Source organism: Vulpes vulpes, chromosome 2 (assembly GCF_048418805.1).
Source record: "Vulpes vulpes isolate BD-2025 chromosome 2, VulVul3, whole genome shotgun sequence".
In the NCBI taxonomy this organism is placed as follows: domain Eukaryota; kingdom Metazoa; phylum Chordata; class Mammalia; order Carnivora; family Canidae; genus Vulpes; species Vulpes vulpes.
The window spans coordinates 50696961-50716557 of NC_132781.1; the positions used below are offsets into that span (position 1 = coordinate 50696961).

Below are 19597 nucleotides of genomic sequence, written 5' to 3' on the forward strand. Positions count from 1 at the left end.
GATCCATGGATGTGCATTCATTGAGCACCAGCTGTGTGTGAGGCCTGAAGTGGCCAGGGGCGGGAGGTGGGCTGGCGCTAACCCTTAGGACACTGGCTGTCCAGGGTGGTAGCTCTTTCTTGGGGGATCCGGTGGGCTGGGGGTATTCTTGCTTCCCATAGAGAAGCAGGCAAGGGTTGCTCAGGCCCCGCTGCCGTGTCCTGAGGTCCCAGAGTGCCCCATGTCCGTGGATCTGCCCGGCCCTACTAGAGCCAGTCCAGCAAACCTGCCTTCCCACACCAGTCTCCCAAATGGCCTCCTGTGGCCCCAGAGTCTCCATGGGCTCAGGATCTCCAGTGTCAGAATCACAGGAAGATGGGTGGGCATTTGGGACAGTCGTGTGCAGCTGCTCCCGAGTGCTTGACGCTGACCCCTCTTGACTTCTCAGGGTGACCCTGGTCCTTCTGGGCCACCGGGACCTCCAGGAGACGATGGAGAACGGGTATGTACCCTCCTGTCTGCCCCCTCAGGCGGTCTGGGCTAGAAACCACTGGGAAACTCCAGTAGCTATGCGTTTGGCCACCAGGCATGAGGCTAGGGGAGGAGGGGTTGTGGAGGGCAAAGCCATGGGATGTGGGGACAGGCCACACGCCACTTCTGAGATAAAGCAGGTGAAAATTTGTAGCTTGACTGTTGGTCCTGTGCTGCATGGCGTCCTGGAGCTGCTTTCACTTGCCACTGGTCGCAGAAAGAGGGCCCTTTGGGGAGGCAGGTGCCCAGGTCACCATGGAGAAGGGGTGTCAGGAGAGGTCATGAGCTCAGGGTCTCAGCTTGTCTCATGGTCCGGGGGTAGGCTGGGGGGTGGCGGAGCCCGGAGATCTGGGGGCTGGGTGGAGAGTCTGGGACAGACCGTCCTTGGTCTGGAGGCCGGTTGGGCAGCTGTCTGGGTGTGTGCAGCGGGGAACGATGCTGTGCCTGAGTTTGGACCATGCCTGGAGCTGGGCCTCCCCCGGGGGCTCTGCAGAGTCCCCATGTCTGTCAGGTGTGTCTTCCTGGGGCTGCAGGCTCAGGGTCAGACCAAAGCACAGTTATCCTGAGGCAGAGGAGCGTGGGGGTGGTTAAGCCCCCCATATACCCCAGTCACACTGTGTCCCAGGTATTAGGGGTGTTTTAGGGAAAAGGTTTGAAGCCCTGTGAATAAGAGGAGCAGGTGAGGCCTGGGAAGGCCAGGCCCTGGTGGCCACCAGCTCTCAGATTGGTCTTGTCAGGGCACCTTCTCCTATCTGGGCCCCCACGCAGCTCACTGCACCATGAGAAAGGAGGGGAGGGTCCTTCTGGGTGTCTGCACCTCTCGAATCAGAGATGTGTGCGTGTGTGTGTGTGTGTGTGTGTGGATACATAACGTATGTGCTTGTGTGTGAGCGTGCAGGGTATTTATGACTGCATGTGCATGCACAGTATCCACCGTGCAGGCCTGGCTGTGTGTACGCGCTCATGTGTGTGTGCATGCGTGTGTGTGTGTGTGTGGTGAAGAGAAGGGAGCAGTGTGTTGATGGAGAGCAGCAGAGTGCTGACAAGCAGCTCCTGACCTGGGACCAGTGGAGCCTCAGCAGCATTTCCTTCTCCAGCCAGAAGGAAAAGACTCATCTTGGTTCCTCCCCCAGCTGTGTTTAGGGCCCTGGCAAAGAGGTTAGGGTACCTTGGGGTTGGCCCAGGGGATCTGGTGACTGTCTTTCACTCCTTCCCACCTCAGCTCTGTCACTTGTGTTCCAGTCTGTCATTTACCCCTCTTCTCTCCCCCCTCCCTCCCTCTCTCCCGTCCCTCTCTCCCCTCCCCCTCTCTTCCTCCCTTGGCCCTCCCCCCTCCTTCCCTAACACCTGTCATCTCCTCTCTCTCCCCCACCCTCCTCCCCACCACCCTGTCTTATTTTCCATCTCTTTCTAGCTTTCATCCCTCCATCATTCACTCCTGTCCTTCCCCATCAAGGTAACCAAATCTTTGCTCCCGTGATTCGTCCCGTGCAGCTTTTTCCTCATTGGAGCTGTGATTTGTACCATCCTGAGCAGAGTGTCCCAGGGTCCCAGAACCCACCTTTTCCCTGCAGCTTTCTGGGAGTGAGGACATTCAGGCCTTCCCAGCAGGTCCCAGGGCTGGTAAATCTGGCATAGGCTGAAGTGGCCCCGGGACAAAGCATCTTTCTGCATAGCCTCAGGGAACATTGTCTCTCTGTCTGGGCTTCTAGAACTTGTCCCTAAAATCCTGCCTCTTTTCTCCCCAACAGGGTGATGACGGAGAAGTTGGGCCCAGAGGACTGCCTGGGGAACCTGTAAGTCTTGATCGGTTTCTGTCTCAGCATGGAGATGGGCTGCCCGAGGAGGCCAGGCAGGGCAGAAGCAGGGACCGACCCAGAGTGTAGATTAGAGGGGGGTCAGCCTTGGGACAGACACATCTGGGGGATTCTTGAGGAAGGGAAAAGAGCACATTGGAAAGGCTAGTAGGACAGATATGACCTTCCACAGAGGAAGAAGCTGAGGCTGGAAGGGCTGTGATTGGGACTCCAGGCTGCAGGCATGGTGGGTGTCCAGGGCTATCATGGTGGGTGTCCGGGGTCATCATGGTGGGAGTCCAGAGCCATCATGGTAAGTGTTCAGGGTCATCATGGGGGGTGTCCAGGGTCATCATGGGAGGTGTCTAGGGTCATCATGGTGGGAGGCCAGGGCCATCACAAGGGGAGTCAGCGCCACCATGGTGGGTATCCGGGGCCATCATGGTGGTGTCCAGGCTGCAGGCATGGTAGACACCCAGAGCACACCAGGCACATGTCCAGGGGCAGTTGCAGGGACTGATCAGACAGTTTGCCATCCCTTCTCATGTCTACACCTCCCAGAAATGGAGCCTTCCATCAGGGTGGCCCTGCCATGGCATCAAACGGCTTTTTTCCCCAAGCCGACCTCTACCCAAGTAGAGGGTCACCTTCATTGGTGACAAAGAACACCATGGTTACTTTTCGAATGTCTCATTTTGTTGTCCACGTCGCTGTGGCCTTTTGCATCTAGTGATGTTAATTGAGGACACGTACTGTGAACATGGCACAGAGAGAGAGCCCAGGGTTGTGCTCACACGTTTACTGGGGACTAAATTATACCCTGGATGACTGATGAGCCCCTAAGGAGAATCCATTACCCAGTCCTCTCCCTAACATGCACCTAAGTGATACCTCTGGATTATTAACTCCTAGAAAGCATTTATAGGGCCAGGTATTTAAATAATGAGGGGAACAGTTCCATGGCAATGAGCAGGGGAAGATTCTTCTTCCATGGCCTCAGAAGAGCGTCCATCAACATTAAGGGTGCTCATGCCTTGGTTAAGGGCTGGGTGATCCCCAGCAGGTGAGGCGGGTGTGAGTGGTTCATGATGGGGCTCCTGCATGTGGTGAGCAACGACTCTGCTATGTCACCTTTTAAATCTCCTGATCCATGCTGGAGTCGGCACTGCCTTGAGACTGTGTCCCTCGGCCTGCTCATGGGGCTGTCCCCCCATGTACCCCTTGCCACAGGAGAGGGAGAGGCTGAACTCTGGGCTCTTGTGGTATCCCAGAGAAAACCTGAGCCCTGTGCTTAGTCTCTGTATTTGGTCACCATGTCCCCATCAGTGTGTCCTCCCTCCACCTTCTGGTGTCAGACATGCAGCCACATGGAGGGATGTGAGAGGGAGCCAGTAACGAGACAGGGACAAAAGTGTGTCATGCAGCAGAGCGTCTTTGTGGCCTCTGAGGGGAGAGCTTTTGTGTGCACCTACCCTGAGCAAGGGTGAAAGAGCCCCCTTGACTTGAAAGGCTCCCTTTGCTCTGAGGGTGCCCTTCGATCTCCTGTCTGAGCCACTGGTTAATTCTGGGCTCCTGCCTCTGCTTCCCAGAGCCCAGGTGGAGACTGGGGTGGGGTGAGGAAGTGAGGCAGGTGAGGATGGTGTGCTGGCCATGCCTCCCAGAGAGATGTGGACACCTGTGTGGCGACAGAGGCTCTGGGAGGAATGGGGCTGCAGGATTTGCCACGAGGCAGGGCCAGAGTGGGGATTCTTGACCAAGTGTGAACAGTCCTTGCTCTTTCCTCTTGCAGGGACCGCGTGGTCTGTTGGGGCCAAAGGGGCCCCCAGGCCCTCCTGGACCTCCGGTAAGCCGTGTCACCTTGTACACTTGCCCAGGGCTAGTTGAGGGGGGGCTCTGATGCTCCCAGGTCGAGGAAGCCCCCCTGCAGGTGTAGCCTTGAGCATGGAGACAGAGGCCAGTTGGCTGTAGGGCTCTCTGCTTTCTCATGCGGCACATGCCATTACAAACAGGCCCCAGATGCCTCGTGTCCCCCTTTGGAGACCTTGTAGCAACTCCTGTGAAAGATCTGTTGGGAGGCAGCATGTGGTCCTGGCGGGGCTCCGTCCTGGTGGGTGGCTTCCCTGGGCATGCCCTGCCTGATGCTGGGGCCTGGCAGCTCCACTGACCCCAGGCCCATCAACCCTTGCCCTTCCCCAGAGGGTGTGCCATCCCCAGACACGTGGCCAGGACGCCAAGCCAGGTCGCGTGGGGTTCTCCCTGTGAGCATCACGAATTCTTTAGTATTCTGTCTTGTTTTTTGCTTTTCTTTCAATCTCATCCAGGGTGTAACGGGTATGGACGGCCAACCAGGCCCAAAAGGAAACGTGGTAAGTCCCGGGGGTCTGCCGCCTGGCTGTTGCCAGCAAACCGGGTGGGGATCCGAGGAGGAGGCCACGGCCCTGAGCCCCGGCCCCCACGGAGCCAGCTGTGGGAGAGCTCGCAGCCACAGTCCCGTGGCTGTGCTTGCTGCCGCCAGAGCCAGGCCACAGCTGCGCAGGTGTAGAGGGACCTGCCTTCTCCCTGCCCTGTGCTCTCTCTGGTGATGAGCGTGGACTATGAGCCAAGCCCACGACAGATAGGCCCCATGAATCTACTGGGGTACTTGAGCACATTTTGGGGAACATTCTACCAAATGGAATACTTTCTGGTCTGTTCCTTTCACGGGCTCCTTCCTGGTGGCCATCTGGCTGCACCAGCAGAGACAACTGAGTGCTGCTGGCATCAGGGTCAGCATGGAGGGCCTTGCAGGTGCCAGGGCCTGGTTCCCCTCTGCCGTGGGGCCACCTGCCTCCTCCTGCCTGGGCATGGTCCTCTGACACGGCTGTTGGGCGTGATAGCACGTTGTTCTCCTGCTGGCCCCCTGGAGTCCCCATCCCTTGCTTCTGTTCCCTCTAGGGCCCCCAGGGAGAGCCTGGCCCCCCGGGACAGCAGGGTAACCCAGGCGCCCAGGTAAGCCAGCAGCAGTGGGCAGTGGGCGGGGCAGGTGTTCGGTGGGGTGTCCTGGGCCCTGTGCTGCCAGTCCCAGCCAAAGGGACCTACAGCCTGGATGTGACCTAGAACCGAGTTGTTGGTGTGCAGATGAGGGGGAGGGTGCTGGGGGGAGGTGGACAAGGGGTGGGGAGGAGTTGGGAGCCAACTTCCTTGACCTTTCCTGCCCTACTGTTCCTCTCCTAGGGTCTCCCAGGCCCCCAGGGTGCCATCGGTCCTCCAGGGGAAAAGGTGAGTGGGCTGTGCCAATGTAGGGGGTGCCCCACCTGCCAGAAGGGTGTGTTTCTGCCAGAAGGATGTGTTCCTGCCCCTGGGAAGCTCCCTCTGCTGGAGACCACAGAAGTGCTGGCCCTCCCCCCAGAGAGGGAAGCTCAGCTCGCTGTGCACTGAGAAGATGAGCTCAGGGGAAGATGGGGGATCTCTGCCTTTCATTGATCATAAATTCACTCAGTCACCCATTCACTCATTGTCTGACTATGTGTGAGGGTTGCCAGATTTAGGAAGAAAAAGAAACGCAGGGCACTCAGTTACATTTGAATATTTGTCATCTGTCTGACATCCACATTTAACAGGGCATCTGTTTCCTTGTTGTTTGCTTGTGTTTTGTGTTTGCTAACTCAGGCAACCCTGAGTGTATCCTGGGCACCTGCTGAGTCCTGGGGGCTGGGGGGAACCCCAGGGCCACGTGTACATCTGCAGGCAGAGCTTGTGCTCAGCCCAGGTGCTTGCCTGGGCAGAGCTACTTGTAAGGCGTGGCTCTCAGTACCACAGAGTGCTGGGCACTTGTCATCACTCAACGGGCTGATTCTGCTCCTGTAGCAAAGCCTGCAGGCCCAGGAAGCCGCAGAGGGGGAGGGTCCTCCCGCTCTGGGTGCACTGGTTGCTGGAAGCTTCTGTGCCTCCGAGCATCCCTTTCTACAAATGTTCTTTGAGCAGAAAAGTTGAGATGTGCCCTCAGAGGCAGGTGGAGGGTGGGGCAGCCTAGTGGAGGGGCAACCCCAGGGCTCACAGGGTCTCTGGTTTGTTCCAGGGTCCCCTGGGTAAACCAGGCTTGCCAGGAATGCCCGGTGCTGATGGACCCCCGGTGAGTACCCTGCTCGTCTCACCCCTTCACAGCCACCTGCCCTGGGGGTTCCCCAGGCCTGCAGCTGCTCCCCTCGCCCCTCGTTTCCTCTCTCCCACCTCCGAGAATGAAGACCCCGCTGATTGCGAGCTTGCTTGCTCAGTAGTCGCTGGGCTTCGGACACACTTCTCCCTAATGAACTCCAATCAAGGGGTGGAGACAGCATGAGTAGAAGTGTGAGTTATTTATTGGGGGTGCTGCTTCATGGCCAGAACCAGCCTGCATTGTTAACTCCCTGGAGGGCTGGGCTGGGCTCTGAGCCGGGTGCTGTGCCACTGGTTTGAAGGGAAGGACGACGCGCGTGCCGAGGGTATTTTTAGCGATCCCACACTGAGAAGGAGGGTATTCACGAGCACGGGCGCATTTTCAAAGTGTGAGCCCAGCTGTGGAGCCAAATTGGGTGGCGCCTCGAAATAACGAGCCGGTGACAGGTCCAATCTGTGGCTGAGCTGTGGGAGGGAGGGGCGGGGAGGTGACACAGGGTCAGTGTGTGTTACAAGTATGTGTGAATTCATCTGCGCCCATCGCCCTCTTTGCAAGTTGCTGGTGGGATTTGGGGATTTGGGTTATTTTTAGAGGATTCAGGTGATGCTGCCTACACAGCCTGTTTCTAAGGACAAGCTGGCTGAATTACCTGTTTCAGACATGGTGTATTTTATTGTTCTAATCACGCCATTAAAAACTAAGCAGCTCAGTATGTTGACAGCGAATTGGTGACTGTGTAAGGCACACGTCCTCTTCCCTTTATGGTGGAGTGTGGTTCTGTCCAGGGCATCACACGTCCGTCCCTGCCCTTCCTCCTCTGAGCTGACGGCTCGCCAGCCTACCACGTGCAAGCTGCCCTGGGCCTCCTGTGGCCTCCCGCAGCCACACATCTGCGAGCATGGACACAGCATGTCGCTTACCTTCTTTAACTTATATTCACACTTAATTTCCTCTTCTGATTATAAAATAACACATCTTGTTATGGAAAATTAGCAAAGTAAATGGAATGACAACGAAATGAAAACCACCCTGACACCATCTCTGAGGCCCAACCCGCTGATAGCAGGGCGGCGCGGCTCCTCGTGTGCATTCTGCTCTCCAACCCCTACCCTCCCCTGTGCATCTTCTGCAGCATTTGATGTGAGGCCCTGTGGGTCTTCTGTAGGGGCTCACGGGGGGATGGTGCCGGGGGTGAGGCACTCTGTAGACCCCCACCTCCCTGACCTGACTGCTTCTTCCAGGGACATCCCTGCCCCGTCCCCACACTGACACTTCCTCCGACTCACTAGGCACCTCAAAGGGTCCGATGTCCTTCTAAATTGTAAGACCCCTGTCTGTGGGGCCCATGGGCTGCCTCTCCTGGACTCTGCCCTTCTCTTCTCCCAACCAGCACTTAAACCTGAAACAGGAACACATGGTAGACCCATCTGAGTGTATCTGGGCCGGCTGCACAACGCAGGTGCTTCCCGCTACAGGTGCCGAGGGTGACTGGTTGTCTCCTGTGAATTTGCAAGAATAGAGACATTGAAACACACTCTAGTTATGGAGGCAGCACACTGTTGATCATCCTTAAAGAGAGGGTTTTATTTCCTCCTTCCCTCGGGTTGGTTGGGTTTGGCTTCAGCTACAGAAAGGAAGGTTGATTTAAAGCCCTTCAGAAGGAGGGAGTGTTTCAGGGCAGATGCGCGCCTAAGCACGTTGTTAAATCATCCTGGGGAGCTCAGGACGGAGAGATGGAGACGTGAATTATGGTTCGAAGGAATATTACGGAGCCAGTAAAAACCGACTTTGGGCAAGTATTCCGTGACATGAGAAAAGGCCCACCACTCAATATTAAATTAAAAACACATCACGTGATGCCAGTTTAGCATGTATGTGTGCAGAAGACGGATCAGAAGGGCCATATCACACAATTAGCCAGGGTTGCTGCAGGCGGTGAGGTTATTAGGGCCTTCTTCTGCTTTTCCTCTTGCCTGAGGGAGGGTCTATGGGGAACATATATTACTTTTTTAATCAGGAAAGTATCAAATACACATAATTTAAGCTTTATTATTTTTCCATTATACAAGTAATGCTCCTTATAGAGTACTGCAAATGTGTAAATGCACAGAAAGGAGGGGAGATAGTCTGGCCTTGTGCTAGGGAAAAAAAATCAATCTCTTGTTTTGATGTATTTCCTTTCAGTGTTTTTCTGTTCCAATATTTTTAGTGAGTCTGCTTTATAAAGCTTTCCCCCCACAAAGTTACTCTCACTCTATACATCTAAGTTAAAATGCACCTAAAGAAATTGGGCCCCAATTCAAATAATGCTGATAATTATGATGATTGCGGATGCATGTTGGCTGCTTGCTGCGTGGTGGGCACAGTTCTGAGCGCCCTGCAGACCCGCAGGTGGTTGTGCCCACCAGGTGAGTAAGGACGTTACCATGTGGAGGGCATGGCTCTCCCCCCAAGGGGCCGATGTGGGCTCTGCCCTTAGTGTGTGTGTGTACTTGGCCGGGGCTTGAGCACCCACAGATGCCCTCCCGGTGCCCTTGTTTCCTTAATGGAAACATATCTGTGGTCGATGGAAGCTGGACTAAAATCCCACCAAAGAACCCACATGGCAGAGAGGGGGCAGGATCCCTTCCCTCCCCATCACCCCAGGGCAGGATACCTTCTCCTTGGCACTGTTTGGGTCCAGTGCGACCACCAAGAGGTGCTGGCCCCATGAGCCTTGTTTCTGAAAGGCAGGATGGTGGGCAGTGCATCCCGCTTGGGCCAGAGCAGCAGGTGGGGTGCCTGATTTCCCTCAAAGGTGGCCCCCGCCAGGCTCCCCGTGCCCTGAGGCCTCCTAAGGGCACCCCACCCTGCAGAGGAACTTCCATACCCTCCCACTTGCTTCTGCATCAGGGCAGGCCATTTGCAACCACATTGAATCCAATTGCACAACTAATCAAAATAAAAAGGAGGACCCACAAAATCACTGATTCAAAGAGATGAGATTTAGGTCCCCATAATTCTGCTGTCTAGTGTTGCAGAAATAGAGCCCTCAACGTTTAGAACACTCAAGCTGAAAGAGCCATTGACACATGAGGAAGTGGAGGCCCAGAGAGGGCGAGTAACTGCCCCAAGGTCACACAGAGGGTCAGGTGTAATCAGGACTAGAGTCAGACGCTTCCCTCACGGCATCCTCACCCTACCGCATGGCCTCTTTCCTGGAATCCGTGGGGTATTTCCAGACAGTGAACTGTTTCTCTTTCTGCTTTTATTATCTCTGTTTCCTCAAAAGTAAAACACTAGTGACCAGCCTTGGTTGGAAAAGTCAGAGAGCTCGCATTTCTGATTGGGATTGGTCAGGGCTTGGACAGATGGGGCAGTGACCCAGGGGACAACACCATTTCTGCTGGGCCTTGGCTCCGAACCTGTATCATGGGAATAGGTCCTCCCCTCAGGCTGCATCAGCTCAGAGACTGGGGTCCTCCCTTCAGGCTGCACCAGCTGGGAGGCTGGGGTCCTCTCTTTCAGGTTGCACTGGCCGGGAGGCTGGGAGGCAAACCACGTGAAGACCTGGGGACATACAGGGACCCCGAGCCACATGACAGGACATAGCCTCTGTCCTGGCACCAGCCTGACTTCCCTCGTATCTCCCAACACAAGAGTCTGTGTCCTGCAGATAGCGTGTAGCTCGCTGGTCTGGGAAGCCAGGATATCCAGACCCCTGGTCCCGCATCATCCGTCCTCATTCGGAACAGAATCCAACAACTCTGGGAGTTGTTGAGCAAATGCCTGGTGGTCACCGTCTCCACTCACCTGCGCTTGGGGGTGGGCTGGGCACTAGTGAGTCGAGTGACACCATTGTGCCCAGATCCTACCCGTGGGCTTCCAAGAATGTTCTCCTCCATGCCAACAGGAGGTGTTGCTGGGCCTGCCATGGATGTCACATTACAGATGGTGCCCCTGAGGGTCAGGGCTGAAGGGCTGGCTTGGGCCCACGTGGCTGGGAGTGACCTCTGTGCCCAGCTGCCTGATGGGGGTGTGGGGGAAGGAGATGGGAGACAGCTGTGGGGGGTGGCCAGCAGCTAATGCCCACCTTCTCTCTCCTGACAGGGGCACCCAGGCAAAGAAGGTCCTCCGGGAGAGAAGGGCGGCCAGGTGGGTTCAGGAGGGAATGAGTGGGGGGCAGCTGGGCCCTTCCTCTGGTGTCTGTGCCCGGGGCACCCAGCCTGGGGGAGTGGGGCCTCCACCCCTTGAGGTCCTTGTGACCCCTCCACACCTTTGGTGACTGCACACAGGGGTGTGGGCATAGCCATCACTTGGCCACACAAAAGCTGGGTGATTGTGCAGGTCCTAGGCCAGGGGCTCCTAATGACCCGTTGCCATTGTTTGTTTTGGGTCCAGGGCTTGAGAGTTTAAAGGTGGGATGGACTTGTCTGCTGCCCTGTTGGTGGCGAAATTCCACATGCCTGCCTTCCTACTCCTGGCTCCCCCAGGCCCGCACCTGCTGGGTGGGCTGGGGCAGAGGTCAGCGAGGCCCTTCGGCTGTCAATGCCACCCCTTCCCAGGTGGTCAGCCCTGTCCCCTTCTCCCAGCCCGAAGCTGTCCCATGTCATCCAAGGTGCCTCTACTGGGAATGTGCTGCTCTCAGGGCAGCCAGGCCCCCCAAAGCATCAGAGCCCTCTGCCCATCTTGCTTGCTGCCCCACTTGCACTCCTGGACTGGTGGGCTGTGGCCACAGTTGGATTGGTCCGTGGTGTTCTTACTCCTCATGGGACACAGCCTGTGCTTTTGCCTTGCCCGGGGCTGGGTCGAGTAGGAGCAGGTCCTGTGTGTCTCCTGAGGAGGCTGATCTGGGCTGTCCCCTCTGCTCAGAGCTGGGGGAGCTTGCTGGCGGAAGGCAGGCATGCTGACTGTGCGGGGAGGACCAAGGAGTGCACCAGACACCACCGCCATGCCTGCCCACCCAAGTCAGAGCTAATGGCATTTCCTCTTTGGTTTCAGGGTCCGCCTGGCCCCCAGGGCCCAATTGGCTATCCGGGTCCTCGAGGAGTCAAGGTGAGATTCTGGCTGCTTCACAACTTCCTGGAGGTCAAGGTTGGGATAGCAGGGCGCAGTAGCCCTGGTTCTCCCAGGCTCGTGGGGAAGCGGGATCCTGGGACAGAGGGCCTGGGCAGGTGGGGCAGGGGCCATCTGGGGCCAGGAGGGGCTGATCCCAAGCAGGGGACGTCTCTCTGGTGCGTCTGTGACAACACAGGCAGCAGGACGGTGGCCGTGTCCATCCGTGGGGACGCTGTGTTAGTTGTCACCTGGTGCCTGCTCCCTTCTAGCCCCTTAGGGCTGCACAGCTCAGCCACAGTGAGGAGTCTGGCGCTCTCTCCCACGGAAGCTCAGAGAAGTAGTTCCAGGGCCCTTTGCACGTCTAGAGTGAGAGAGCCCATCCCCCTGGAGAACACCTAGGCCAACCGGGTGGCTAGGCAAGGTTCGTGGGAGATGTCCATTTATCCACAATTGTGTTTCTGCTGCCGAAAGCGTCCCAGAACCTGGTTAAACAGGGCACAGAGCTCCAGAGCAATACCCAGCACACAGCCCCGGCTGTTCAGCTGGAGCTAACCGTGTTTGCTTTGAGTTGTGTAATGTCATCTCCACTCATGCCACTTTCTCGACTGTGTCGGGCACATTTATATGGAGAGGGATGTGCCCTGAGGAAGGTACATGTGCTGGGTGTGGGTGGGGCTCTGCTTTCTCCGAGAACAACCATGGCATGGCGTCTGAAAGCTCTAGGTGGTTCTGGGCTTGCAAAAGAAGCTAATGGAGTCTTTCCTTCAAAATGATCTTAACTTGATGTGAAAGGAAATATATACACATGTGTGCACACCCCACTAGCTCAGTCTGAAGAATTCACATGAACACACCCAGCAGCACCTGGGCCCCATCCACACCGTTTCCCATGCTTGATGTTCTGGAGCCTTCTTGCCCATCAGAAGTGTGCAGCTGGCCTGTGATGTGGAGGGCGGAGAACCCACGACCTCCGTGCTCAGTAATTTGTCCCAAGTTAGCCTGACATCGATGCCTCCATCAGGACTCAGACCCAGACCTGCGTATTCTGAGCCAAGTGCCCCATGCCGGGCTCCAAGTGGCCCCTACTGCATTTCCCAGGGATCATGGCCTTGTGAGGGCCCGAGCCACCGCAGACAGACTTCCTGGGGCTCAGGGGCCCTAGGTGGGAAGCGGGCTCTTGCAAGCATGCCTAGAGAGTTTCACAAGGATGATTGTTCAGCAGAAATGCTGATTTTGTGAGCTCTGTGCGTGTTTACTTTACAAATTCTTGTCGCATAGCAAAAGTGTCTGCCAGCCCTGAACGTGGCTAATTGCATAATGCTGTGTCTGTGAGCTAAAAGGTGTTTGCTTTAAAATGTTTATGGAGGATGCTCTTATCTTGTCTATCTGATTAAAATTCATTCACGCCACGAGCGATCCAGTTAGACTTGGAAGCGGAGAGTGGGAGGAAAAGCAGAGCTCAATGCTCTTTTCATGGGAGAAATGGATTCTCATTCCCTGGGGTTTTGAAAATGTCAGCGGGGTCTGCAGCCTGGGGGGGCAGCAGGCCCCCAGGGGAGGTGACAGCATGGGGCAGACAGGTGGTGGCCTGGCTTTTTCTGCACCAGGTCCTACCTCCCTTCTGGGGCAGCACCCCTCTGCGTGCTTTCCTGTCCTTGCTGAGGGCTAGGCTGCTGCACAGTGGAACCCACTGCCTCCTGAGCCTGCAGGGGCAGGTGGGCGAAAGACCCTGAATACAAGTTGTCTCTGGGCCCTGCACAAAAACCTGTCCCTCTCTGGGCCCCATGCATTCTGGTCCCTCCGTGCTGGCCCACTTCAGCCATAGCAGATGCTGCAGTCCATGGTTCTGAACCATCCAGGGCCTATTCGTGTCCCCTGGGGGACACCCGGAGACATTTTTGACTGTCCCGATTTGGGAGGGGTTGGGGGGGGGGGCGGTGAGCCTATGGTCATCTAACCGGCAGGTGTCAGAGATGTTGCTCAACACCTCTGCTCCACGTGGGGCAGCCCCTGAAACAAAATGACCCAGCTCAGAGACCTGGCCTGTTTGTCTCCTGGCCTGCAGTCCCCTGGCCTCTGACCAGGTGGTAAAATGGGGGAACATTAGGTCTGGAAGGATGTGGGCAGGGGAAGAGGGAGGAAGCTGGTGACAGAACCCCCAGGGCATCAGGGTTTCAGGGTAACAGGGCCTCCCCTCTGCCCTGAGGTATCCGGCCACCTGGGTGGCCGGGTGCCTCAGGGGAGGCCGTGCAGCCTGGGCCAGTCCCAGCTCCAGCTTTTCTGAGGGCCCTCTCCTAGTCCCTGGAAAGGGGCTCAAACTGCGCAGTCTGTGCAAAATTCTTGCCACAAGAGGGCAGTTGGCAGCCTGAGGGTCCCCGGGAGGCTGGCAGCTTTAGCTGGAACAGAGATGGGAGGCCCAGCCTGTCTCGGGTCCTGTGGGCAGCTGGCCCCTGGGAGTCGGTAGTCAGTGTCTGCCTCCTGCTCAGAGGGCTGAGGTCGTGGCCCCTTAACTCCATTCCACAGAGGGCTTTACCTGGCCTGGGTGAGGTGCTGGCTTGGGGGAGGGGGTGGGGGAAGGGGACATGTCCCTCCCTTTCAGTTCTTATTGGCACAGAGATGAGGTATGTCCTGAGCTGACTATTGGTGGTGGTAGTATCATTGTTATTAACTGGTAAATAATGAGATTGTACCTGTTATCATTTATCGTAATAATACAAAATGACGATTGCCAGACAGCACATCGCTGTTGTCTATTGAGCACCCACTCTGTGCTGGGGCACTGTCTGGGGGGCTTATCTGGTGTTCCCCTCCCACCAGCAGTAACAGGGTAATGCTTGTTTTCACCCCCACTTTCCAAATGAGAATATTGAGGCAAGGGGCACCCGGGACCTGAGCCAGTCTGCCTGATTGCAGAGCCCAAGCTGAGGCCTCACGTCCCACCTGCTCCCCAGACCTCAGTGAGACAGATGTTTCTGGAAGAGGGTGGCCTGGGGGGGCTTGCATGGGTGCAAGGATGGAGCCCTTCCTTGGAGACCAGGAGCACAAGGGAGCTTGCCTGGGTTGGGGTGGCCAAGCACTTTCCCTCCTTGGCGTTTGGGGCTTAGGCCTTTCCTTTCGAGAGCTCTGGGGAGGCTCTCACTCACTCCCTTCCCTCTCTGTTTGCACAGGGGGCAGATGGCATCCGCGGTCTGAAGGGCACGAAGGGAGAAAAGGTGAGTGTCCTTTCCATCATGTGGCGGCGGACCAGTGCACGCAGCCCAGCCTGGGTTAGGGCAGGTGGCTCCCTTGGTGATGTGCTAGCCCCGGCGGAGGCTGCTGAGGCCTCTGAGGTTGGGGGGCTTGGCACACCCCAAGGCACAGACTGTTTGCCAGAGGAAGAAGAGGTGGATGACGACCCACTGTGGGTGCCCCACCTGGCGGGGCTGAGGGGCTGGGGCTTTGAACCCCCCACCCAAGGCCAAGGCTCTGGCCCAGCACACAGCCCGTGACTCACCTGCAGAGACCAGCGGACGCCCCACTCTCCAGCCCCAGTGGCCACCTTGCAAGCTGCCACAGAGCCGGGTGCAGAGGGGAAGGGGTGTCACCACGGAGCTGGGCACGGGTCCCTCCTGCGCCATCTGCCATTCCTGAGGTGGCTCTTCAGGTGGCTGCACTGGACAAGGAGGACATGGAGGCTGGACCCTCCATGCTATGGTGTTTGCTCAGCCCCCGGCCCCCTCTGCTCTCAGCTGGCTGCCAGGTGGAAGGAGCGGACGCATACACGTGCTGCCTCAGTTCCCCCTGGAGAGTGGCCAGAGCAAGGCAGACCTCTGAACCCTTGTTCTGGGGCCTCAGAAGTGTGGTGACCAAGGCCCATCGGGGTCAGGGCCAAGCACACCCCCCTGCACGGCAGACCATGTCCCCACTGGCCGGTCCCATCTCCCTGCATTCCTGGCCTGTGGACCCAGGCCCTGCGGCCTGTCAGAGGGGCCTACCCAGAGCCCCGCGTGCCCAACTTGTCACTTTGACCTTTTGCCAGAAACAGGGCTACTGGAGATAATATGGGCTGGGTGGCACAGGGAGGGCCTCTCCAGGAGGGCCCCTGCACTGTCCTGAGTCAGATCTGGGGTGGGGGGTAAGGACCCACCTCCTGGGGCCTTGGCACTCCTAGGCTGCTGTAGGGGCATCCCTGGCACTTAACACAACAGCGGACGGACAAGTGCCATAGCCCGGGGATGTAAGGCTTCTCGTCCTGCCCCAGAAAGCTGCCTCCCTCTGGGTATGAGCTCCTGGGAGCCTGGATGTTCAGGTCAATGAGATCCAGACACTGAGAGTGAAGGGTGAGCCAGGTGGCCCTGTGCCAGCTCCCTGAGGGTCCTATGGGTGTCTCTGTGGGGACACGAGTGGACAACAGGCCACTGACATCTGTGAATCTCCAAATTCGCACATGACAGGAACACATCCCATGGCCCAGAAGATGCAGGGCTATATTCACTGCAGGCCGGCCCCGCAGCAGGACTGCCTGGGTCCCAGGCCCTTCCCTACCCTACAGCTCACTGGTCCTGTCCACCAGGCCAGCCAAGGCCTGCAGCTTCTGTGGGGCGTCTTCCCCACGTCCCCCCTCCTGTGCTCACTGGTCAGCAGTTACTGGGCCCCAGCAATGTCTGGACCGGGTGGTGCTGAGGATGTGGGGATTGAGCTTGAGCCCCAGACTGACCGCAGAGGGTGAGGGGGATGCCCTTCATGAGGGACACCCTCACCTGGCACGTCCAGGGCTTGTGTGGTGGCCCAAGCACCTGGGCACTGGGGGCCAGGGTGCATGTTGGGGCCAGGATTGGGGTGGGGTGGGTGCTGAGCGTGGGGGGCCAGCCATCCGAGAGGCAGGCTCCTTCAAGCAGCCCAGGCACTGTCTTGTCCCTCATCCCTCCTCAGGGTGAAGATGGTTTTCCTGGGTTTAAAGGAGACATGGGCATCAAGGGTGATCGGGTGAGTGTCTCAAGGGTGTCAGGGGCTGGGGGCTGGAAGGATGTAGGGGGCCAAGGGCAGGGCCAGCTGAGGGGAGGGGCCAGTGAGGGGCGGGGCTAGAGGAGGGGCTGTAGGAGGGGCTGTAGCAAGGGACCCATGGAGGTGCCGAACAGGGGTGAAGGCTGGAGTGTTTGGAGCCACAGAACAGCTTCTCCTAACAGAGGTGACCCCTCTGCGGGGGCTCCTGGCCCACAGGCAGGACAGCTGGGAGCCAGAGGCCTGGCTCTGTGCATATCAGCCAGAGGCCTGGCTCAGAGCCGCGGGGCTCTCCTCTGGTGTTCACCCCCAGTTACTAGGGTCACTGTGGTCACCTCGCCCCTCTGCCCCATGCCCTCACCTGCCCCGGGGTCAGTGGAGACTTGTCCTGTTCCAGTGACACCTTAGCAGAGCAGTTCATTTGGCTCAGATGGGTGGGAGCATTGCAGGGGGATAGGCGGGAAGGGGCTGCCGACGAGCCCTCTGACCAGGGAGGGTGGGGGTCCCTGCCCACCCCCATGGCATGTCCGCCCACCAAGCATTCTTACATATTTTTAGGGCCCCAAGCAGCTCCTGTGTTCCGTAGCCTCATCCTGGGCTATCGGAATCTTCAACAAACCAGTTGTTTTTAATGAATAATTCACCTCAGCCGGAGAGGAAGTGGGTCAGTGCTGGGGGAGGTGGGGGCTTACATGGCAGGTGCCTGACAGAAAGCTGCTGGCTGTGTTTTCATCTAATTGAGGAGAGGGTGATGCAGATGATGCTGGAGGAAGTGTCTGGGTCCTGGGCCTGCTGCCACAGTGGTGCAGGCGCTTTGAAGCTCCCCCCCCCAAAAAACTTCTGAGCGAGCCCCGGCCTGAGCAAGAGGGAGTGAGGTGCCTGTGCCGCCTGGTAGGTACGGCCACACAGCAGCAGCTGGACGCACACCTTGACAGTCAGCTGTCAGCCGGCGGGGCTGTCACGCGGCCACTGTAATTATGCCCTGACAAGGCGGGCCTGCAGGTGCCTTTTCAGAACACGCCAGAGCCAGAGAGCCCCACACGCTTGGCGCTGTGTCCCAAACTAAAAAGGCAGAAGCAATCTTGGCTTCTATCAAAGGAGGAGGAATAAAAGAGAGATTCATTTCACAGTAATGTCCCAGTTATATTCCTGCTAAACGCAGCCGTTCTAGAACTTTCTCCATGGTGACAAAACTCCCACTCCCCACATCTGAAGGGCTTCTCCGTTTGGCTGGTGAAAAGTCCTTTTTATTATGCTTCTGACAATGCGGTACCTGCATTTGGGGTCCCTATTACGAGGATGCTTTTTCAGAGGAGATCGCACAAAAGACGTTTGGCAGTCACATGCCAGGCTCCTGGGGACAGGCTGCTGTTGGAATTAGGTGAGGGCGGGAGTGGGAGCCAGGTGCCTCCTTCACCACGGAGCTGGTGTCATCGGTCTTAATTTCCCCCAGAGAGAAATTTCTGCCCAGCACTGGTACTTTCTAGTTGGTCAGCCAACATGTGAAAGATACTTTTGTTGATTGAGAAAAAGTGCTTCTTAGGGACCAAGGATCTGGTCCTGCAGACAGACACATTGGACCTTACAAATAAGGAAGTTATTGGTCTTTCTGTGTGTGCTGAGCATTTTTGTTGTGGGTGGCACAGCTGTCCCGCAGCTGCTCCTGGAAGCCAGACACCAGAGGACACTCAGCAGCGGGCAGAGAGGTGGGCGCTCAGATGCTGGGCTGGCATGCTGTGTTGACGTCGGCAACCCCCATTGGGCTTGGGCCCAGGCCTCCCCATTCGTATGATGGGGAGTTGGATGGGCCGTGTTTGGGACCCTGCCATTTGTGGGACACGTCTGTGGTCCCCTGTGTGCCAGCCATGCCCAGATAGATGCCCAGCCAGGGGCTGTGGTCCATTCCTATGCCTCTTGGGGTTTCAAGGGAAAAAGCATCCCCCTGTGCATGAGCTGTTGTGCTGTATTTGGGAAAGTAGCAATTTAGAGCAACCAGTGCAAACCAGTGTTAACCAGTTATCTCAGCCAAAAGAGACTCATTTGGAGAAGGTACCTGGGAAAAGCCACCCACCTCTGTGCAGAGGGATGGGGAAGCCGTTCAGCAGAGCGTATAGCTTGCTGCACCGTGCTTTGCTCTAGTCTGACCCAAGTGGGTTCTATCTGCTTGAGGCCACCTGGTGGGCCGAGCCATCTGAGTGGCTCCTACTGGGAGATCTTACCTGGGACATGGATTCTTAGGCACAGAACAGCCGTGAGTGTCGTGTGGTGGGGAGTGAGCCTGGGAGTCTGCCCTCACCTTCTTTTTTCTGACTTGCAGGGGGAGATCGGCCCCCCTGGTCCTCGAGGAGAGGATGGCCCCGAAGGCCCTAAGGGTCGTGGAGGTCCGAATGGCGACCCTGGTCCTCTGGGACCCCCTGGCGAGAAGGTATGTGACACGGGAAGCTCCACCACCTCTCAGGGACAGAACTTCCAATGAACTTGGATGTCCAGCTGGTGACTCAGCGAGGCTGAGACCCCCAGATGGGGATGGGGGAGGTCTGATGCAGGTCCTGTCCCACGTGCTCCCCTGGCACCCTGCCAACTGTCCCAGGGAGATTGTCTGTTGACAGCTCGATCCTTTTCTTGTTCTAAGCTGGGACATTCAGAGCACTTGGCCAGCTTCCTGGGAGAGTGCCTTCCTCTAGGCTTTCCCAGCGTGGGGTCTGAGCCCCGGCAACCATGGCAAAAGTCCTTACACCTGCCCTGCCCTTCACCTCCGCCCTCCGCCCATCTCGGAGTGCCCAAGATGTCCTCCCTGTCTTGCCCCTAACCCTAGCCCTAACCCTAACCCTAACCCTAGCCCTAACCCTAACCCTAACCTAACCCTGACACAACTACTACTTTTTCACCAGGGAAAGCTCGGAGTGCCAGGATTACCAGGTTACCCAGGAAGACAAGGGCCCAAGGTAATTTGTGAGCATGGCCGGTGTTCGGAGACCCCCTCGAGGCTCCTGCCCTCCCTGTCCCTCTAACCGACTCTGGGGGTGCTGCTGTGTCTCCCCCACATTCTGCCCTGCTCACAGCCTTCTGCCTTAGTCTGGCTGAGTTGGAAGGAGGTGCCAGCACAGTTAGTGGAGCCTTTCAGAGAATGCGGCAAAGC

General features: G+C 57.4%; 1 protein-coding gene across 4 annotated transcripts in view; it reads left to right on the forward strand.

The window, feature by feature from the left end:
* The window catches only part of COL5A1 (collagen type V alpha 1 chain), a 152474-nt gene that overhangs the window by 85269 nt on the left and 47608 nt on the right, over window positions 1-19597 (forward strand). For all 4 annotated transcript variants that reach the window (XR_011999792.1, XM_072748241.1, XM_072748240.1 and 1 more), the window contains exons 19-31: window positions 428-481; window positions 2262-2306; window positions 4096-4149; window positions 4628-4672; window positions 5241-5294; window positions 5520-5564; window positions 6364-6417; window positions 10531-10575; window positions 11422-11475; window positions 14646-14690; window positions 16390-16443; window positions 18776-18883; window positions 19350-19403. Coding sequence is in view for 3 of the 4 variants with exons in the window: in XM_072748241.1 (XP_072604342.1) it covers window positions 428-481; window positions 2262-2306; window positions 4096-4149; window positions 4628-4672; window positions 5241-5294; window positions 5520-5564; window positions 6364-6417; window positions 10531-10575; window positions 11422-11475; window positions 14646-14690; window positions 16390-16443; window positions 18776-18883; window positions 19350-19403 (711 nt within the window). In the remaining variant the exon portion in view is untranslated. The remainder of the gene's footprint in view (window positions 1-427; window positions 482-2261; window positions 2307-4095; window positions 4150-4627; window positions 4673-5240; window positions 5295-5519; window positions 5565-6363; window positions 6418-10530; window positions 10576-11421; window positions 11476-14645; window positions 14691-16389; window positions 16444-18775; window positions 18884-19349; window positions 19404-19597) is intronic.